Source organism: Macaca fascicularis, chromosome 18 (assembly GCF_037993035.2).
Source record: "Macaca fascicularis isolate 582-1 chromosome 18, T2T-MFA8v1.1".
NCBI classification, from domain to species: Eukaryota; Metazoa; Chordata; class Mammalia; order Primates; family Cercopithecidae; genus Macaca; species Macaca fascicularis.
The window spans coordinates 6473598-6493760 of record NC_088392.1 but is presented as its reverse complement, the minus strand read 5'-3'; the positions used below and the strand labels follow the sequence as shown (position 1 = coordinate 6493760).

Here is a 20163-nt window from a genome sequence, read left to right as displayed (position 1 = left end):
ACCATTTCCTAATCGGAAGTCATTAAGATTTATGCCTATGTTTTCTTCCAAGACAAATATGGATTTTTGTGTGCATGTTTAAGAACTGGCGAACTAAGAAAAGAAATGTGAAGTAATGCTACCATTACTTATAACAAGGTTAAATTTTTCTTTTTCTTTTTGAGATGAATCTCACCTGTTGCCCAGACCGGAGTGCAGTTACCCGATCTTGGCTCACTGCAACTTCCACCTCCCAGGTCCAAGATTCTTCTCCTGAGTAGCTGGGATTACCGGCATGCACCACCACACCCGGCTAATTTTTGTATTTTTAGTAAAGACGGGGTTTCACCATATTGGTCAGGCTGGTCTTGAACTCTTGACCTCAGGTGATCCACCTGCCTTGGCCTCCCAAAGTGCTGGGATTACAGGCATGAGCCACTGTCCCTGCTGATGTTAAATGTTTCCATGTGAAAATTCTCAAATGATCTCTCCTTAAACAGCTATTGACTTATAAAAATGACAAGCATAATCATAATGGTAAAATAAATTCAGCTGAGCAATAGCATATTAAGAAAATGAAACAATAATTCTCAAAGTTGGTGAAGATTCTCCATATGATGTCACTTAAAATTATCATGTGAATTTCAAATTCTTTCTACTACAACTTCAAAGTGTTCTTTTATTTCCAGTATTCCCTCATGGCTACAAGAATATTAAAAACAAGTCAAACTTTCTAATCTAAAATGACAACATGGCATTTTAATGGTTTCTTAAATTATCTGGACTAGAGGGAACATTCTTGCAATTGCATGTTTTGCATTGTTTTTTTCGGGAGACCTAAGGTTTTCAAAAAGCAAATTTGTTTCACTTGCTTCTTTCTTCTTTAAAAGAAGTGGAGATGGTGGAGCCCACGGCATCCCACTTCTGGTTGTATGTTTGTTTCTAGGCCAGTCCTGAAGCCCTTGGTCAAATTCAGCCTGGTCCTACAGATTCCAGATACAACCAGATGCAGAGCTGGCTGCATGCCAGCGGAGACCACGCCTGGGACCACCCAGCCACCCTCAAGCTAGAAATTATACTGCGGGTCTTCATGGAGGCTGTGGTCCATGTCCAACTTCATGGCTATTGGACTCTGTGCCTTCAGTAGGAAGGAGGAGTGACCAGAAAGATACCCGGGCTAGAGAGAAGAACAGAGAAAGAAGCTTCACTATTTCTTCATTTTTAAGGACTTTTTGTGACAGATGTCTCCTTCCCACCCACAACTTGGATTGTTTTTTCCATCTTGATGAAAATATTTGCATTTCAGCCAAAAACAAGGAAGACTGTGATTTATGTTTCAGGATTTACATAATGATTTAGCGATCTCTTAATATTCAGACATTATTGATTGATTACAAAATATGACTCCTCACAGAACCCCTTCAACACCTCCATCCCTATTAGACAACCTCGTGCCCTTTTCTATTGCTTCTGAGCTTCTCTGGCAGGTGCTGAGTGCCCAGCACACTTCTTCCTGCTGGCCTCTGCCAGCCATGCCTCTGGCTAAGCAGCTGAGCATCAGACTTGACGTCAATCTGTGCCCCTATTGTCTTCCCACCTCCCCATGGTCTCCCCATTCCCCGACTATCTCCATGTCCCCCCATAGTCTCCCCATCCCCCCACTACCTCCCCATCTCCCCACTAGTTCACCATCCTCCTGCTATCTCCCCGTCCCCTTGTTATCTCCCCAGCCCCCACTATCTCCCCATCCCCCAATTCCCCACACCCCATCTCCCCATCCTCCCACTATCTCCCCATCCCCCACTATCTCCCCATCCTACCACTATCTCCCATCCTCCCACTATCTCCCCATCTCCCCACTATCTCCCCATCCCCCCGCTATCTCCCCATCCCACCACTATCTCCCCATCCCCCATTATCTCCCCATCCCCCTACTATCTTCCCATCCCCTCATTATCTCCCCATCCCCCCACTATCTCCCCATCTCCCCATCCTCCCACTGTCCCCCCATTGTCTCCTGGCTTCTGTGTCCACTCCTCCCAGGAGATGGCAGAGCTCTCAGCAGGGGCCCTGCCATTCCTCTTCCCTTGCCCTTGGTAATGCTGATGACCAAGGAGTGACACTCACCTTCCAGGGTGACAGCAGGACCCCAAATGCCAGTGCTCCCCACCCTGATGTGGAGCCAAACCAAATGGTGCCTTCAGATAAGGTGACAGAGTGGACAACAGTGACCACAGGAGAGAGAAAGGGGAGCTTGGTACACTGGGCCAGCCTAGCCTTCTAGGGATTTCTGTACATTGATGTGATTATTAGCTGCAATTACTGCAATCAGCTTTGTTTTGCTCAAATTTTATATACCAAACACCTCATCTTAACATAAAGCAATCTTTAAGAGGTCCGGATGGGGAAGTGCAAGCCTGCATTAGCTGCATGGGCTGTTCAGTGGTCGTTTCAGCCTTCATCCGCTGAAGAGCCACCGTCCCCTCGCATCTGTGGGGCAGGAGGAGCACACATTGTGTGTCCGAGTGTTTTAATGTGCAGCCACCGACAAGTCTGAAAATACACCCCATCCGCCTGCCTTGACAAATGGCCAGAAAGGTCAGGTTTGAAGTTAAGATTTTCAGATTCATCAAAGTTCTGTGCCAGATGGTGGTGGCATTGGAAGAGTCAGCTCCCAGCTCCCCGCTTCCCTTCCCAGCGCCCGTCCACCGACATGCAGAGTCCAAGTGCACTCATGAAGATCCTACCTGCAGACCCCACCTGCTCATCCAGGGTGTCCATCCTCTCCGCAGACCACCAGCCCTCGGCTACTCTCGGGCCTGATGTGCACCCCCGACAGCCTGGTGACCCTCGGGAGGATGAGCTGGGGAGACCCAGACCTACAGGCAGGATTGAGCCGTGTGTGTAGGGTACTCGGGTTTGGAGGGGAACAGGCTCCAGGTGGGCAAATCCTTGACCCATGAGGAAGCCCACAGCCAGTGGACCACATGGGGTCCTTCAAGTGGGCAGGACCTCTAGTTGAGGTCTAAGGGAAGCATTGCTCATGAATTATATCCATGGGAAAGTAAGATTCCACAAGGATAAGTAACTTACTTGAAGCGATGCAGCTAGCAAGCGGGAGGGCCAGGTTTCCAACCGCGGTCTCCAAGCCTCCCAAGCCTTCCTTTCTGACTTCAGATTTCAGTACAACAGGTGTCTTCCTGAAACAGAAGGTGTTTTGCATTTTGTCCCTGCTTTACAGTATCAAAGATGCCTTACCTTTGTTTTAAAACAAGACTCAGATTTAGTGATTCCAACTTACAGTTAGGAGTAGAGGGTCTTAAAAAATCAAAGACTTCTAAGCCATGGAAAATATTAAAACAATTCGCAATTTAGTTTCAACTCAAAACCTCGAATGTTTCTGTGAGCCAGGCTATGTGCTGAGGCCTTGGACTGTTGAGCTAACTACAAATAAAAAGCAATTTTTAAAATATTTTGCAAGAAAAACATTCAGGCAGCCTGATGTCAAAATTCAGCATGTAGTGCATAACCTCACTCAACATACACTATCAATGTTTGAAACTTATGTTTTGATTTCACAGTGTGGCCAAGTCATGGAGAAAGGATGTGGGGACAGGTGCGTGAGGTGGTGTTGGGGAGAGACAGTGAGTGAGAACGAGCTCCTGCCACAGGCCAGTGCTCTTCACATGTTCTACTTAAATTACCCTTATAAGAATGTTGAAAAACACCTTCAGTTGCCCTTTAAAATGTTTCATCATGAGTTTAAATATTTACAAAGGGCATCATTATGCAACATTTGAAAGATTGACATTTTAAAATAAAGATGAAATATCACTCTTTAAAATTTGCTAAGTGGAATTTAAATATCAATGCAATTTGCCATCATTACCCTTTTGTAAAAGATGCCGAAACACTCTTTCTTAGCAGAAATTGTACATTGTTCCTTTTTGTCCTTGACCTCATAGATCTATTTCTTCTTCCTAGTTTTATCCTAATGAAAAATATTGTTATGACAGTCTTTTGCCTCCCAATCACATTGTCTATAATAGAAATGTACACATACCAGTGAAATTAAAAACTTGATTTTGATTTTCTGTGGACCCATATCACAAGATGATTTCATATTTTGTCTGACCAGTCTCCCAGGGTACTCCTGAAGGAGGGAGGCCTTCATCGAAGACAGTGAAGGCGTGGTAAAACAGATACTGCTCAATACAGTGTCATCACCCCTGCTGCTGACTGTCCATCTGAACGGCAACCCCCCTCCAGAAGGCTGAATCGCCCTGTTCCTATTCTACGATTCACCGTCAGCAGAGCACATGCCAGACAAGGAAAGCACAAAGCCTGACTTGGGGTGGGGTACCTTGATTAAAGAAGTGTCTTGATTACAGAGACTCACAGACCCCACTATGTACCACATTTGACAGTAGTTTTAGCATCCAATATTAAAATTCAGGATGGGTGAGAAATAGGTCTCTGTCACAGACGAAATGTCTCCCCCCAGATTCCCATATGGAATCCCTGTCCCCTAATGTGTGGGTGTGAGGAGGTGGGGTAGTATCGTGTCATCATAAGACTCCCGAGACAGCTTGCTTCCTCTCCCTACCATGTGAGTATGCTGAACCTGCTGGCACCTTGGTCTTGGACGTCCAGCCTCTAGAACTGTGAGAAACAAATGTTTGCTTTTTAAGCCACCCAGTCCAAGGTATTTTGTTGGAGTGGCCTGAGCTAAGATCGCTTCTTTCCTGAAAAGTGGGAGAAGAGGAACTGAGTTGAAAGAGAGTAAAGGAAGGAGCGCCGGCATGAACATCAGATCACTTTTAGAAAAGAATGTGCTATGGGTTGACCTGTGTCCCCCAAAAACCTATGTTGAAGTCCTAACCCCAGCACCTCAGAGCGTGACTATTTGGAAACAGGATCATGAAAATGTAATTAGTTAAGATGAGGTCATGCTGGGGTAGGTAATCCAATGTGTCCTTATGACACAGACACAAGGGGAGAAAAACGTCAGGGATAGAGGCAGAGCCCTGGGCAATGCAGCTGCAAGCCAAGGACTGTGAGGTGAGGACCGCCAGGTGAGGACCACATTGAGGACCACCAGGTGAGGACTGTGAGGTGGGGACCGCCAGGTGAGGACTGTGAGGTGGGGACCGCCAGGTGAGGACTGTGAGGTGGGGACCGCCAGGTGAGGACTGCCAGCCACCAGTGGCAGCTGGAAGAGGTGAGGAAGGCCTCCACCCAGAGTGTCGGAGGGCGAGTGGCCCGGCTGAAACCTTCATTTACAATGTCTGGCCTCTAAATTATGGGAACAAATTTCTGTTGTTCTAAGCCACGCAGCTGTGGTATACTTGGTTACAGCAGACTAAGGAAACTCACACAATCTAGGTAGAAGCTGAGGATCTGGAAACTGGTTCCCTGAGGCCATCTGTGTCTGCACACCCCCTAGAAAGGCTACACTGCAAAGGAAAATCTGCTTCCAGAACTTCCACTTGCCTTCGTCTAGACACCCTAGAAAGGGAGATGCCTGTTCCAACCAGAGCCCTAATCGACTCAAACCCAGGAGGTGAGCAACCGACACATGTGCACCCAACACAGTCACGTGTTCCGGGAAGGCGGTTCCAATCCAGACCCCAGGAGACGGTTCTTGGATCTCGCGCATGAAAGAATTCAGGGCGAGTCCGCAGTGCAAAGTAAAAACAACTTTATTAAGAAAGTCAAGGAATAGGCCGGACGCAGTGGCTCATGCCTATAATTCCAGCCGAGGTGAGTGGATTGCCTGAGGTCAGGAGCTCGAAACCAGCCTGGCTAACATGGTGAAACCCCATCTCTACTAAAAATACAAAAATATTAGCCAGGCGTGGTGGCACACGCCTGTAGCCTCAGCTACTCGGGAGGCTGGGGCAGGAGAATCACTTGAACCCGGGAGTCGGAGGTTGCAGTGAGCCAAGATCGCGCCACTGCACTCCAGCCTGGCAACAGAGCAAGAGTCCGTCTCAAAAAATAAATAGATAAATAAAAGTTTACTTTGCCAAGGTTGAGGACGTGCCCGTGACAAAGCATCAGGAGGTCCTAACGACACATGTCCAAGGTGGTCAGGGCACAGCTTGGTTTTACGCATTTTACGGAGCCATGAGACATCAATCGATGTATGTAAGAAGTACACTGGCTCTGTTTGGAAAGGCGGGACATCTTGAAGCAAAGGCAGGAAGACTCAAAGTGGGAGGGCGCTTCCAGGTGACAGACAGGTGAGACACAAAGGGTGGCATTCTTCTGAGTTTCTGATTAGCCTTTCCAAAGGAAGCAATCAGATATGCCTCTATCTCAGTGAGCAGAGGGGTGACTGAGTAGAACGGGAGGCAGAATGGAAACTAACCAGTTTCCAGCTTGAGTTTTCCTTAGTGATTTTGGAGGCCCAAGATGTTTTCCTTTCACAACCAGCAGATGAAGAGAAGGGCAGCCTCTGAAGTCCTCACCTCTCTGAAGGGAAAGCAACAGAGAAAAAAAATGTCAAATATCTTTCCTTGAGATTCTGGGCTGCACAAACTGTAAATGTTAAAAATAGGAAGTAAACTCCTCTCCTTTACTCTACATGTTGTTCCCAAAACACATGAAGAAAAATTGCCAGCCACGTCAGCAAATTGCTGAGTCACTGATAAAAATGTCAAATTCAACTGTTAGGCTTCTTAACGATAAAGAGATACTATTAGTCAACATCTTAAAAATGATTTACAAGTTAACTCTTTAATGTCATCTAAGGTATGACAGACCCACTTTGACTCACCTCCTAGTTGATTTAGGAGCAATGTTTTAAAAAGTACTAAGATGTGAAGCTTTATAGCTAAAAATCACAACCAAAAATATTGAAATATTTACACGGGTCCCTTAGCAAGTGTTGTAATTTATTTTGAAATGGAAACTGCTTGTCAACCTTGAGTGACTGAAGAAGGCAAAGGCGGTGCATGCTCTTTGATTATAAAGGTTGTACTCTCTAAGAACACCACAATTCTTCTCCACTGCGTGCGGTCACTTCTGAAGAAGCTTGTGGTTTGTCAGCTCACGCCAGTGCAAACGCAGTCACAGCCAACGACACAAGTACTGGGGTCTAACAAATTCAGCTTTCAAGTTTCCACATTTAAAAGAATAACACATAAGGAAGAGAATAATAAATGGGAAGTAAGATGACTGAATCAGCCCCTTAGAGCCCCAAGGAGGAGACAGAGCCACATTAGAACTCTTCAGAGCTCAATACTAGCCACTAAATTTCTTCAAAGATCAGATTCCAATGTCCCATAATCTCCTTACAAATTAGAAAACCAGCCTTTCCTTAGAAGAGTTTATAAACAACTCTCCCCTCTGAATGAAGAATTCTTAAGACTTCAGAACCTACGACGCTGAGAATGTCTTTGCAATGATACCTGGAAGCTCAGAGAACGGACACTTGCGATGCCCGCTCCTGGTTCATGCATTTTTAAGTTGCTGATGGTTTTCAATCAGTGAGGATAAGAAAGTCTCTTTCATAGGCCCTGTAGGCTCCTTTCTCTTTTCTTTCTTTTCTTTTGAGACGGCGTTTTGCTCTTGTTGCCCAGCTGGAGTGCACTGGTGTGATGTCGGCTCACTATAACCTCAGCCTCCTGGGTTCAAGCAATTCTCCTGCCTCAGCCTCCCAAGTAGCTGGGATTACAGGCATGCACCACCGTGCCCTGCTAATTTTGTATTTTTAGTAGAGACAGGGTTTCACCATGTTGGTCAGGCTGGTCTTGAACTCCTGACCTCAAGTGATCTACCCATCTTGGCCTCCCAAAGTGCTGGGATAACAGGTGTGAGCCACGATGCCCGGCCACTACTTTCTTTTTAAGATCTATTTCAAGTAGAACAATTATTAGAAATCCTTAAACTATAATTTCTGGCCTTTCTTAATTTCCTTGAAAACAGAAACTACATCAGAAGCATACAATACATGGTTACTAAATGAGATGTGACGATGTGAAAGGAGACGCTCAAACTTAATTCCCCCTCTCCAGTCCTATGGCCTCCCTGGATCTGAATGAGTAACACATTGAAGGATTCCTCTAAATAATCAGATTCTAAACATTAAAGACAATTATATACCAAACAGGCAAACACGGTGCATACTTTAAAAGCCAGATATATTTTTAAAAGATCATGCTTACAATAAGTAAATTACATATTAAGGAAACATCAAAATAAAGTAGATGAATAAAAAGGCACACTCGAAAAATGTGAGCGCAGAAAGGACGGTTCTTTTTGTTTTGTTTCTAATGTCAGAAGAAACAGAAAGAGATATATTAAAATCATTGTCTTCAAGGGAAGGTTTCTGTCAGTTGAAGTAGTTAGCAATGGCTTCTTTTCTCCTGTGACCAAAGCAGGTTTCCCTGTGCTGGCTTCTGAGGAGGTAATCAGTCTTCTGCCATGTATAGGCGATACATGAGGGCGACGGCCACTGCAGAGATGGCAGGGATCACCCAGTTGGTCCACCAACTAGAAAGACACAAAAAGCAATCATGCTGACATCATGTGCACTGTGGTGAACTCAAAGTCTTTGCCCTTTCTAACAGAAAATTACCAGGGCATGTTTTTCTTAACTCTGTAACCAATTTTGCTGAAAAGGCGACCTGGATTTGCTAAAAGTGACATGAGTGTAATGCATGCCCCGCTATATGTAGGGCAGGAATCACTCTGCCCTACTGGCTTTATGAGAAAACTCACGCCCCACTTGGCCAGGAGCGGTGGCTCATGCCTGTAATCCCAGCACTTTGGGAGGCCAAGGAGGACGGATCACTTGAGGTCAGGAGTTCGAGACCAGCCTGGCCAACATGGTAAAACCTCTACCAAAACATACAAAAATTAGCTGGGCGTGGTGGTCGTAGCTAATTGTAATCTCAGCTACTGGGGAGGCGGCTGAGGCAGGAGAATCGCTTGAACCTGGGAGGCAGAGGTTGCAGTGAGCTGAGATGGCCCCACTGCATTCCAGCCTGGGCTATAGAGCGAGACTCTGTCTCAAAAACAAACCAACAAAAATAAACAAACCAAAAAACAAATGCCCCACCAGCTGTAAAGTTGAAGAGTATGGGCCCTGTGATTATTAAAGCTGCCATTAACACCACAGCTTTAAGCTTAGGTTTGGAAAATCTAATCTTTACAACCTGTGCTGAAGTGGATTTAAAAGGTTAAGAAACAGAATGGCCAAACTACTTCGTGTGTGGTCCACAGGTCTAAATTCACACCCCCACCAAAAAAATGCCTAATTTACAGTCCTGATGCATAGAAGTTCGATCTGTAAATTTTACAGATTATGAATCAAATCAGAGACAAAGGAGGGATGAGCTATAATTTCTATTTGAATCTTTAAATTAGTTTTGAATCTTTAGATTTCGATCTTTGACTTAATTTCTTAGAAAATGAAAATTAATGTGTAAGACTTCAGAAATAGACTAGGTCTACATATGTGTTTCATAGGGATTGTAAGTGCAATCGTTTCATAAGGATTACAAGTGTAACTTTCATAAGAATTACAAGCATAACTTTTGTCTTAGTGGGGGTTGGTGGGGTTTTTCAACTTCACTTTAGAAAGAAACTGGCTTGTTAATGAAGAGTAGGGTGAAATACTGCCTGTGGGCAGGGAATATTCCAAAACACCAACAGACTGAGGCAGTTAAATTTGACAGGATGAAATACAAATGTGTGGTTTTAAGCTTGGGTCCAAAAAAGTGGCTATTATGGAAGTCAATATGGTAGAGCTGCCAAAAATGTGAATGTGCACTTGGACTATCATAAACAAATCTGGTGCCTAGAACAATTGAGTCATGCTACACGCAGATTACCAGCTTCAACTTTAAAGCTAACAAAAATGACAAAGGGAAACTGACCCGTGCTTAGGGAAATGTAATCACTAGAGATTAAGAAACAGACATGGACTGAAAGGAAGCAAATGGAAAGTCTGCCTGGATGAGCCAGGGAGGCGCTGTGGGACTGGCCGCCTAAGATGCTGCCCTGGGGGAAAAGGAAATGCAGTTGTTCTGTTTGTTCCTTGGGGTGGATGCAGCCAGCCGGTGAGATCACGCGGCGAGATCACGTGGCTGTGGACGGTGTTCACTGTCCCCTGCCTGAAAGCTTGGGGCTGAGCGCTCTGAACAGTCCAGCCTTCAGTGGAAAGTTGCTGAGACAGCACAGTGTCAGGTCCAGGAACCCAGCAGGTGGGGGACGCACCTTGTCCAGCCTGGACCCATGAGCCTTCCCATCCACCACTGCTTTAAAAGAAAGCTCCCACATACCTGGAACTAGAATCAACAGTAGTGATAAGAGTTTCCTGAAACACGAGAGGAAAAAGTAAAGTAAGTTCAAGGGAATGGTGAACTTATTCCATTGACTCAAATCCTTCTGAAAATAAGAACACAGTATTTTACGCAATGCATTCTTCAGAAGATGTCAAAAAGGAAAATTATAAACTTCTTTTCACTAAAATGCCTAACTTTGTTTTTTTCCAGAATAAAACATTTTAGTCATCATCTATATTTACTTAAGGACATAACCTCAATAATTTATAAACATTCAAAATTAGTATGCTACATAAAATATCTTGCACACGCTAGACATCTGAATACTTTAATGCAGAAACTGAAAAGAGACATTCATGTTCACATACACATAATCCCATGTCACCTTTAGAAAAAGCAGTTTCATTCTTCAAAAGCATGAACAACACAATGTTCAATAAAAAAATCAGTTATTTTATTCAAATCTGACAGATGTAAAAAAGTGTACCTATGTTACATTAAATACATGTGAACCAAAAAGAACGGCCATTTTAAATTCTACACTCTAGGCCAACTTTTTCGGGGGGCTGCTTTAATTCTCACCAGACGGTACCAGCAAGACACCAGACCAGCCTCACGGGACTGCTCTGCTGGTGTCACACTTGTCACCAGCTGGTCACTGTCAGCCTAACAGCAAATCCCCAAATAAGAAAGCCCTGTTTTTATCCTCCAGGGCTTTCTGGGAGCAGCTCTTTTGAGTAGCACTAAAGTGAATGGACAATGATTCTGGAAAAACGCATACTTCTCCAAACAGCTGAAAAGCTAAGGTCTAGTGAACTATAAACTTTTGGGGCTTGAAAATGGGTTAAGAAGCATTCTTTTGATGTTCCACACCAATATAAGCATTAGTGCCTCAAACAGAAGTTGCCATAAATAAGACAGCTTCAGATCTGCAGTTTCCCAAAGCACAGATAAAAAAGCATTAGCAAAACAATCAGCGGCCTGCAGTAAGACAAAGCATCACTCTGCAAAGCACGTTAGAGAAACTCCCATGAAAAGACAGACACCTTTCAGGGAAAAGCAAGCAAAGCAGTTATGAGACCCACCAACCTTGAAACATTGCCTTTAAGGTTCCTGACACAGTAGGGGAAAAAAAAGGTAAGTCATTTAAAAAAAAATTGCAAATGTATTATCTATTCCAGCAATTTTAAAATCTTAGCATCTATAAAAATATTCATAACTACGGCAAGAGGATTTTCCAAATTTTGTATATATGAATAAAATTAACAAAGATTACTAGAAATAATCAAAATATACAAAAATATTAGTTAGCTATTACAGGACACAATCAGTTCTGAAACAAAAGAATCACTGAAGGTAAAATATGACTGTCAAACTAGAAAGTTAAGCTTGAAACAACCAACAGAAGGCAAACACAAACATCCATGGCATCGTTAAAATGAGCACAGGCATTTCACCAACTGCTGACAACTCTGGAACCTCCCACCTGCCGTCCTGCTGCCTTCGTGGTTACCATAGGTGAGTGCTAAGGTTAAAACACTACTCTCGCACCAGCAATACCAGCAACAGCCATGAATTCTAAAGAGGGGAACCTGAAATAATCCTATCATCTTTTGATTGTTGATTATCTTCTTGGCTCTGTAGCCCAGGATGCTTGACAGTTAGAGGAAGTTTGAATTACCACTTTGCACTTTGATGAAAAAGTAATTGGTCTTTAGTGGTCAATGTTCTGAGGGCCTCACTTGGGTTTAGGGACGTGACTATCAAAGTATGTCAGCAATGAACAAGGAGAAAGACGATGGTTTTTATGATTGGCTCTGCCACCTGTTCACTCCATGACTTTGAGGGTTCAACTTCAGTAAAAAGAGGTTAACAATCAAATCAGTGTGTCAAAGTCTGAGCATGGTGGCTCATGCCTGTAATCCCAGCACTTTGGGAGGCCAAGACTGGCGGGTTGCTTGAGTCCAGCAGTTCAACACCAGTCTGGGCAACATGGCGAAACCCAAATACAAAAATTAGCTGGGCACAGTGCTGTGTGTCTATGGTCCAGCTACTCAGGAGGCTGAGGTGGGAGGATTGCTTGACCCCGGGAGGTGGATGTTGCAGTGAGTCGAGATCCATGCCACTGCACTCCAGCCTGGGCAACAGAGTGAGATCCCATCTCAAAAAAATAAAACAAGTATGTCATGGATAATGACTTATGAAAGTCATGTGAATCCATGTAAATTATAAGCTCCATAAATTATGAAAAGCATGCAAAGCCCAACAAGCTTTTGTGCATCAGAGTCATCTCATTTATAAGTTCATCTAACATAACCCACTCTTTAGTTGGAAGCCTATCTCTCTTCAAATACTGACAGAGTGATGTCTAACACGGCAAGCCCAGAACCTAGAGAAGAAGCTTGAGGGACTGCAACTGACCAGCCTGAGATGGCTGCTGGACGGTTCTGGAGCATGTCTGTGATTCAGGTGCTTAACACTTCTCAGCAGCAATGTACTCACCTCCCTTGGCAGGTCTAACATGGAGATACTGTGAGGACCAAATAATTTCTATAAGAATGCTTTAAAAACTGTAACCAAGAAGGGGTATTGCTACGACTAATATTCTCTACGTAAGCAAATGTGATAGAAACATTTATGTTTGATTAAAATGCATGATGTCTAAGTCTACAAACATCTTAATTTGGTAACTCAACACAATGCTTTCCTTAGGGCAAGTTCAAGCTAATAATCTTTACTGCATTTTATTTCACTATTCAACTAGATATTTTAAGCAGACAACATTTCAAAAATTCAGATCACAGTGTACATTCTTCAACCTCTCGGAGATAGGTGGATGGGTTATACAGACACATGACAAAAGAAGTACCTAAGGACACTCTTTACTTCTGCTAAACCAAAAGCACAAGAAAGATAAATCCAGAAAAGTGCTCATGTATTTCCTTTCGTTTCATCTGCTTATGGCCTCTCAAAAAGGCCAGCAAGCTCTCGTCCCACATTCTTCCGGTTCTGCTCTCACTGAAGCAAAGTCACAATAAAGAAGAGTTGTTTAAAAAAAAATACTCAGAAGTTAGTTAATCTGTAAAAATCTCTGAAGAGATTAAAACATCTACTTTAGGCTGGGTGTCATGGCTCACGCCTGTAATCCCAGCACTTTGGGAGGCTGAAGCAGGTGAATGCCTGAGGTCAGGAGTTCAAGACCAGCCTGGCCAACATGGTGAAACCCCATCTCTAATAAAAATATAAAAAATTAGCTAGACACGGTGGCAGGCGTCTGTAATTCCAGCTACTTGGGAGGCTGAGGCAGGAGAATCGCTTGAACCCAGCAGGTGGAGGTTGCAGTGAGCTGAGATCACGCCATTGCACTCCAGCCTGGGTGACAAGAGCAAAACTCCGTCTCAAAAACAAGCAAGCAAACAAACAAACAAAAATCTACTTTAAAAAGTTAGTGTGATTCTCAAACTTCAGTGAGACCTTCCACACCTAACAAGCTGATCAAATATCAACTGCTAATGCTGGAATGAAGTAAACCATGTCTTAACACACAAAGGGCTGTCACTCAGTGTTGTCAGGAGAGCCTTCTTTGATGCTAAAAGCTAAAGTCCCGGAATTTACCCCATAAACTTGCTCTGTTCCCAAAATATTCTCAGTATCAAAGTCATTGCCACTTTAAAATAGAAAATAAGAACAATAAACAGTAACGGGCAATTAATCCAACAGTATAGGTTGTAATACATGTGTTCTAAAAGCAAACAAAGAAGGAAAGGCTTTGTCCTTCACACTGAAAGCAGCTATGGCAGGAGACATGGGTACAATCTTAGACCTACAAGTGTTTTCTGCTTGTCATCTTTATGGTTAGGGAAGCGGCTGGCCCTGCGGTCATCTAAGTTCATCTAATGAATCTTAAACTTTTGTTTTGCTATAGCTAAATGACTTATACCAAAATGATTACCATGCCGAACACATGATAAAAAAATAAATATATATTCTTCCCTTAAAAGACTTCACAGAAAAAGGAAAAACTTCATGCATCACAGAATTTCAGCTGTTCAAAAAGTAGCCTCAAAAAAGGTGCTAACGTCAAATGAACTCACAGCAAGGGTTCTGAGCAATTGTCACAGAGGCCATTCAAATTCTGAAGCCAATTTTTTATCTTCTGGAACTACTCATATCATTAACATTGAACTTAAGTCTTTCTTGAATAAGGAGAGAACATACAAATAAAATTGCTTTGTACTAAACAGTATTACACAAGACTTGTATTGTACTATCAGGGATGTTGAGGTAAATGTGGCCTTTAAGCTTATATCATTGGATTAACTGCTTTGATCCTTTTGTAGACTAAAGACGATGTCTTGGCAGCAACAACTCAAAAAATCAGCTCACCAGTTCTCAACACAAGCTCAGTGGGGTCTTGTTGCACTTACTCTAATAAAACCAAGAATTTACATCAAAACAAAAAATTATACTTTCTTTTTTGTCGTGTGTTTTAAGCAAAACTTTCCCCCATAGCCCTTTAATTAGACATTAGAAACTACTTTGCCTACTTGTACTTTTCAGGAACTTAGGCTGTGCTCTTCCATTGTCACCCTACATTTATCTTCAAATATCAGTGAGATGGGCAGTTCAGAGAGAAAGGCTAGTGAATCATAACATAAAACTAGTATTGCCAGAGTTATTTTCCTTTCCCAAGGAAAAGTACGTCAAAAGGGTATCATTTAATTTCATTAAATTCACCTGACAAATATTTATGAACACCTACTAGGCCCAAGAGACTTAAAGATGAAGAAGACATGAGACGTACCCTTAAAGATTTAAGTAATAAAACCACTGTCCATTCAGATTTTAAGTTCTCTGAAAATAAGGCTTGTGTCAAACCTTTTAGATCACAAGCACAGTGCTACTACAAAACGTAGCTCTTCAAAGGGTATATATTGATAATTATGACGAAAAATGTAGTTTAAGTATTGACAGCCTTAAAAAAATTACACACAAGCCATCCTAACAAATCACACTGACAGTTTTCCATACATAAAAAATGTTTGCTGAGCCAGTAGGTTACATATTCATTTATCTAGAAAGACCGGTGCTGGCCTCAGTCAGGTAAATAAAACACCTCTGCCTTCAGTTTGACAAGTATTAAAGACAATGAAAACATCCAGAGACATTTGAGATGGTCACACTCACCGGAGGCTTGCTTAACTTTGGTCTGTCGTCCTGCAAGGAAAAAATAAGGCATATTATGGAATTAAAAAATCTACAAAGGTACCACTTCCAAAATGTTGACTTTGAGATTTTTTTTAATTACAATTCAGTAATTACCATTTCAGATTCAATATTTAGCTATTAAACGCAAAGTTTGATCCATCTGATTTAACAGCAAAAATCAGTAGCAGATTAAGTGCCAAGAGATATTTTCTATCTAGAGTTCCAAAGTTTAGAACGGCGCCCATGACAGTCCTCTGGACATGTTGATGTGCACACACCTTTATTAGACTCAGATTGTGATATGTAATTCAGGGAGCAGCTGAAGACTAATGCTTCCCTTCTGTCCTCTCAAATTCCATTTGAGATTGTGCACGTGTCTCTTACGTGTGTGACCTCTTCAGTTAAGCCCTGCAATCTCCCAGGTTTACAGTCATAAACTATTTCAACTTCAGGCTGCAGCTGTCAAAAAGACAGTGTGTTTAAAGGCTGGCCAGGGGGAAGCCCAGGGGGCAGATGAAGCAGAAATGCCATAGTCAGAGCCTGAAACCTAACCCACAGCTAGAAACAAGGATGCGATCAGGCATGTGTAAGGGCAGGCCTCCCTGATGACCCCAAAACAACTTAGCGTTTGTGAAGTATGGGATGAAAATATAGGGGCAGATAAACTTGTCAGATAAATGACGCTTCCTCCCTCAAAGTACATATCTCCCACCACCAAAAACAAAATCAAACGAACCTCCCCAGTCAATGAAGCTGTTCTCAAATGGATTTCCTACTTTCGAGCCTTCTACAAAGAACCTAATGTAACCTTTCCTTCATTCACAGTCATTACAGGAAGCATCGTGGTATATGATAAGGCTTTTCCTATAATTTTAAGAGTTTCTCAGTTTGCTCACTTGGAATGAGGCTATTTGCCTTTCCATTTTTTTCTTAAGAGAGCAGAGCTGGCTCCTAGCAGGCCTCCGTCCCCTTCTGGTGAGCTGCTCACCATGCACAAGTGGGAAGGCAGGACGGAGCCAGGCACTCCCAGAGGTGGACAGGGCAGCTGCGTGTGCGGCCCTGGGATCCACTCCAGATGCTCAGGGCGCTTAGAGACTTCTTTCCAAGTTTTCAGCGATTTTCCTGACAACTTAGGTTGACAGACTAGTGACATTTAACATGGTCATTTACAACTGCCACAGAAGGGTCTAAAATCATAACACAGCCCAACATGCCTGATCCCATCCTTGTTCACAGAAAAGCCAAATCAGGGCCAGGCGCGGTGACTCACACTTGTAATCCCAGCACTTTGGGAGGCCGAGGTGGGTGGATTACCTGAGGTCAGGAGTTCAAGACCAACTTGGCCAATATGGCAAAACCCCATCTCTACTAAAAATACAAAAAAATTGGCCAGGCGCAGTAGTGGGAGCCTGTAATCCCAGCTACTCGGGAGGCTGGGGCAGGAGAATGGCGTGAACCCAGGAGGCGGAGCTTGCAGTGAGCCAGGATCGCGCCACTGCACTCCAGCTTGGGCGACAGAGCAAGACTCAGTCTCAAAAAAAAAAAAAAAAAAAAAAAAAAGTAAAGAAAGAAAGCCAAATTAGGCCAGTGTTTTCCAAAAGTTGGTCAACGGACTGGTCCAGAGCTGACATCCTCGAAGGTCTGGGGTACAGTGAGCGGAATACAGACAATGCGCTAGTTCTACAGAAGGCAGAGTTATTCATTTCACAGAGCTGCATTTTTATACTTTTTAAATCATTTTTTAGAACTAAAATATCCTTGGTCTGATGAAAGTAGAAGTGGGATTCTTAATAAAAATATTTTGGTCGGAAAAGGAAAGAAAGCAATGCTGGGTTGATTGTCCCACCCTGTAAAAGGTGCTGCCCCACGGAACTTCTAGGACTGAGCAGCACTCCACTCCCCGTGCGTGGCTGTGGGGTGGGGCATGCTGACTAAAACGAAGTGCCAGTAAAAAATGCAACCAGGCTGGGCACAGGGGCTCATGCCTGTAATCTCAGCACTTTGAGAGGCTGAGGTGGGTAGATGGCTTGAGCCCAGGAGTTTGAGAACAGCCTGGGCAACACGGTAAAACTCCATCTCTACAAAAAATATGAAATTTATCAGGTGTGGTGGTGTGTGCCTGTAGTCCCAGCTACCAAGAGGCTGAGGCAGGAGGACGGCTTGAGCCCAGGAGGTTGAGGCTGCACTGAGCCACGATCGTGCCACTGCACTCCAGCCTGGGTGACAGAGTAAGACCTGTCTCAAAAAAAAAAAAAAAAAAAAGCAACAGTGAAATGCAAAGACATTTTTGGTCAATTTATTTATGACAAAAATGGTGTCCTAAAATCAGGAGTTGTTTTTGCTTTACTCCTTTTTAAATGTGTATCCATGCAAGCTTACAGACTTGGGTAAGGTCATCTGATAGCCTTAAATACAAATAAGAAAAGGCCCTCAAAATGTACTTACTGGATGGAGCTCCCCAATGATGTATGTTTTGGACATTTCCCTGGCATCTGTAGAGTGCCCGACATCCTCAAAGTTCTCAGTCGCGTCACCTCCAGCTTGTTCCCTTAAGACTTCTTCCCCACCAGGATGCTGTTCAAAGGAGAGGGAGAACACATCTTTTTTTCAGGTAAATGAATTAAGAGAAAATGGCCAGAATTTATTTAACCAAACAGGTGACTCCTTCAGAAGACACAGATGACAACAGGAGACTGTAACTTATACATAAACATGGATTAAAACAACACAGGCCTTTATATTCAATTTCCATCATGCAAGTACAATAGGCCTAGGCAGCAGAATTGCTTGGGCCCAAGTTCAAGGCCAACCTGGGCAACACTGTGAAACCCTATAACTATAAAATATAATTTAAAATAATTAGCCGGGCATGGTGGCACACCCCTGCAGTCCCAGCTACATGAGAGGCTGAGGTGGGAAGATGGCATAAGCTCAAGGGGCTGAGGCTTCAGTGAACAGTGACTGCACCTCTGTACTCCAGCCTGGGTAACAAAGGGAGACTCTCAAAAAGAAGTAAAAAAAAAAAAAAATTTAAAAACAACCTTTTCCGGCCGGGCACAGAAGCTCACGCCTGTAATCCCAGGCAGATCACTTGAGTTCAGGAGTTTGAGACCAACCTGGCCAACATGGCAAAACCCTGTCTACCAAAAAATACAAAAATTAGCCAGCCGTGGTGGCGGGCACCTGTAGTCCCAGCTATTCAGGAGGCTGAATCTTAAGAATCCCTTGAATCCAGGAGGCGGAGGTTGCAGTGAGCCGAGATTGCGCCACTGCATTCCAGCCTAGGCGACAAAGCGAGACTGTCTCAAAAAAAAAAAAAAAAAAGAGAGAAAGAAGGAAAGAAAGAACCTTTCACTAATACCATATGTTGCTTCCCCATGTCATTCATACAGCTTAGAAAAAGCATGAGGCTCATGTCCTTCATCCTTTGGTAATGTCTGTTTTGTTTTTCCATAAGGCTCTCAAAATTGCTCTTATTCTCCACCCAATCTATTTTTTCTTGACTCCTGCACCTGAGACCGACTACTCTGACTTCTTAGTCTAAGTGTGGCCTCAAGAGCTGGCATGCCTCCTGAGATGGCGATTCACAAGAGGCACGTGTGTGTCACTTCCCTCTGGAAAGCACCCTGCGTGCCCGTGCCGGCAATGCACAGACAGCACAGCCTGTCAGACAGATAAGTCCCTGCTTTTGCAGAACTCACTTTCTGGTAGGAAAAAAGAAAAAGAAAAAAAAAAAACAAGTAACTTGCTGAAGACGCTGCCACCAGGCCACAGTGCTGCCAGGACACAATGGAGGCACGGAGGCAGGGGCTCAACTCCGCACTGCGGAGAGGCGGGAAGAGCGTCTCGTGGAAAAAAGGAGTTTTAGTGCTTTCAGCTGCTTTAATTAGTGAACCAAGATGGTCATGATGCAGGGAGGGAAATTTTTTCTCCAAGATGATTGACAAGTGGGGCTTAGTCACAGGACAGAGGTAAGGAGGTCTAAAGATTCTCCGGCAAGGGAAGCAGCTCTCAGAGTAATAAAAAAGGAAGTGGAGCTTGGGCAAGGCATCCTAAATATGTACTTTTGTAGAAAGAAAAAGAAACACCTTCTTTAACTGAGCTTGAATGTTATCTTAGATTCATCCTGACCTTGGGCAAGTCACCTGCAAGTGTCCAACAACTGGACAAAAACCAGTCTCCCTTGCAGAGTTGACTGTGGTCAGTCCTTAATTTCTCCCAGTAATGAAGACATCAGGGCACATAACATTGTAGGAAGGTGGATCATTGTTCTGTTTTGAAACTGTTTCTCTTCCTACTTTGTCTAAACATACCTAGTGCTAAGGAAATCCACTCTTTTTTCTTTTTATAATGTTTATCCATCTATGCTGCCGAAAAATTGGGAAGTACAAAGAAAAACATTAAAATCACCCATCATCTTGCCTCCAGAGAGCTGGACATACACTCACACGTATGTGTATATAATGTTTGATAGAAACTGTGATCATTATCCCGTGCATGGTTTTAGAAAATAAAAAGGAGGTAATACGTGATACAGAGGCAGGGGTGCCTCCTGGTTACCACTCACTCTGTGAACTTGGGAAAATCCATATATAGTTTTTGAGGATGAAATGTATTAATGTATGTATCTGGCACATCATTTATGCTTAATAACTATTACCCAGCATTTTTATTAAACACT

General features: G+C 43.3%; 1 protein-coding gene across 8 annotated transcripts in view; it reads right to left on the bottom strand.

Moving 5' to 3' along the window:
- Positions 1-296: 296 nt before the first annotated feature.
- The window catches only part of CYB5A (cytochrome b5 type A), a 47224-nt gene continuing 27357 nt past the window's right edge, over positions 297-20163 (bottom strand). Inside the window, exons 2-7 of one of the 8 annotated variants that reach the window (XM_065533622.2) lie at positions 17928-18056; positions 15462-15491; positions 6353-6456; positions 3073-3179; positions 2740-2858; positions 297-1156 (exon numbers count right to left, since the gene is read on the bottom strand). In XM_065533622.2, coding sequence (XP_065389694.1) covers positions 1046-1156; positions 2740-2858; positions 3073-3179; positions 6353-6456; positions 15462-15491; positions 17928-18056 — 600 coding nt within the window. In that variant the 3' untranslated portion in view covers positions 297-1045. Of the gene's footprint in view, positions 1157-2726; positions 2859-3072; positions 3180-6352; positions 6457-7394; positions 7585-8109; positions 8479-10271; positions 10307-11363; positions 11388-12337; positions 12805-15461; positions 15492-17927; positions 18057-20163 lie in introns of those variants that run through there. The other 7 variants (XM_065533623.2, XM_074023032.1, XM_065533625.2 and 4 more) reach the window with 7 other exon arrangements.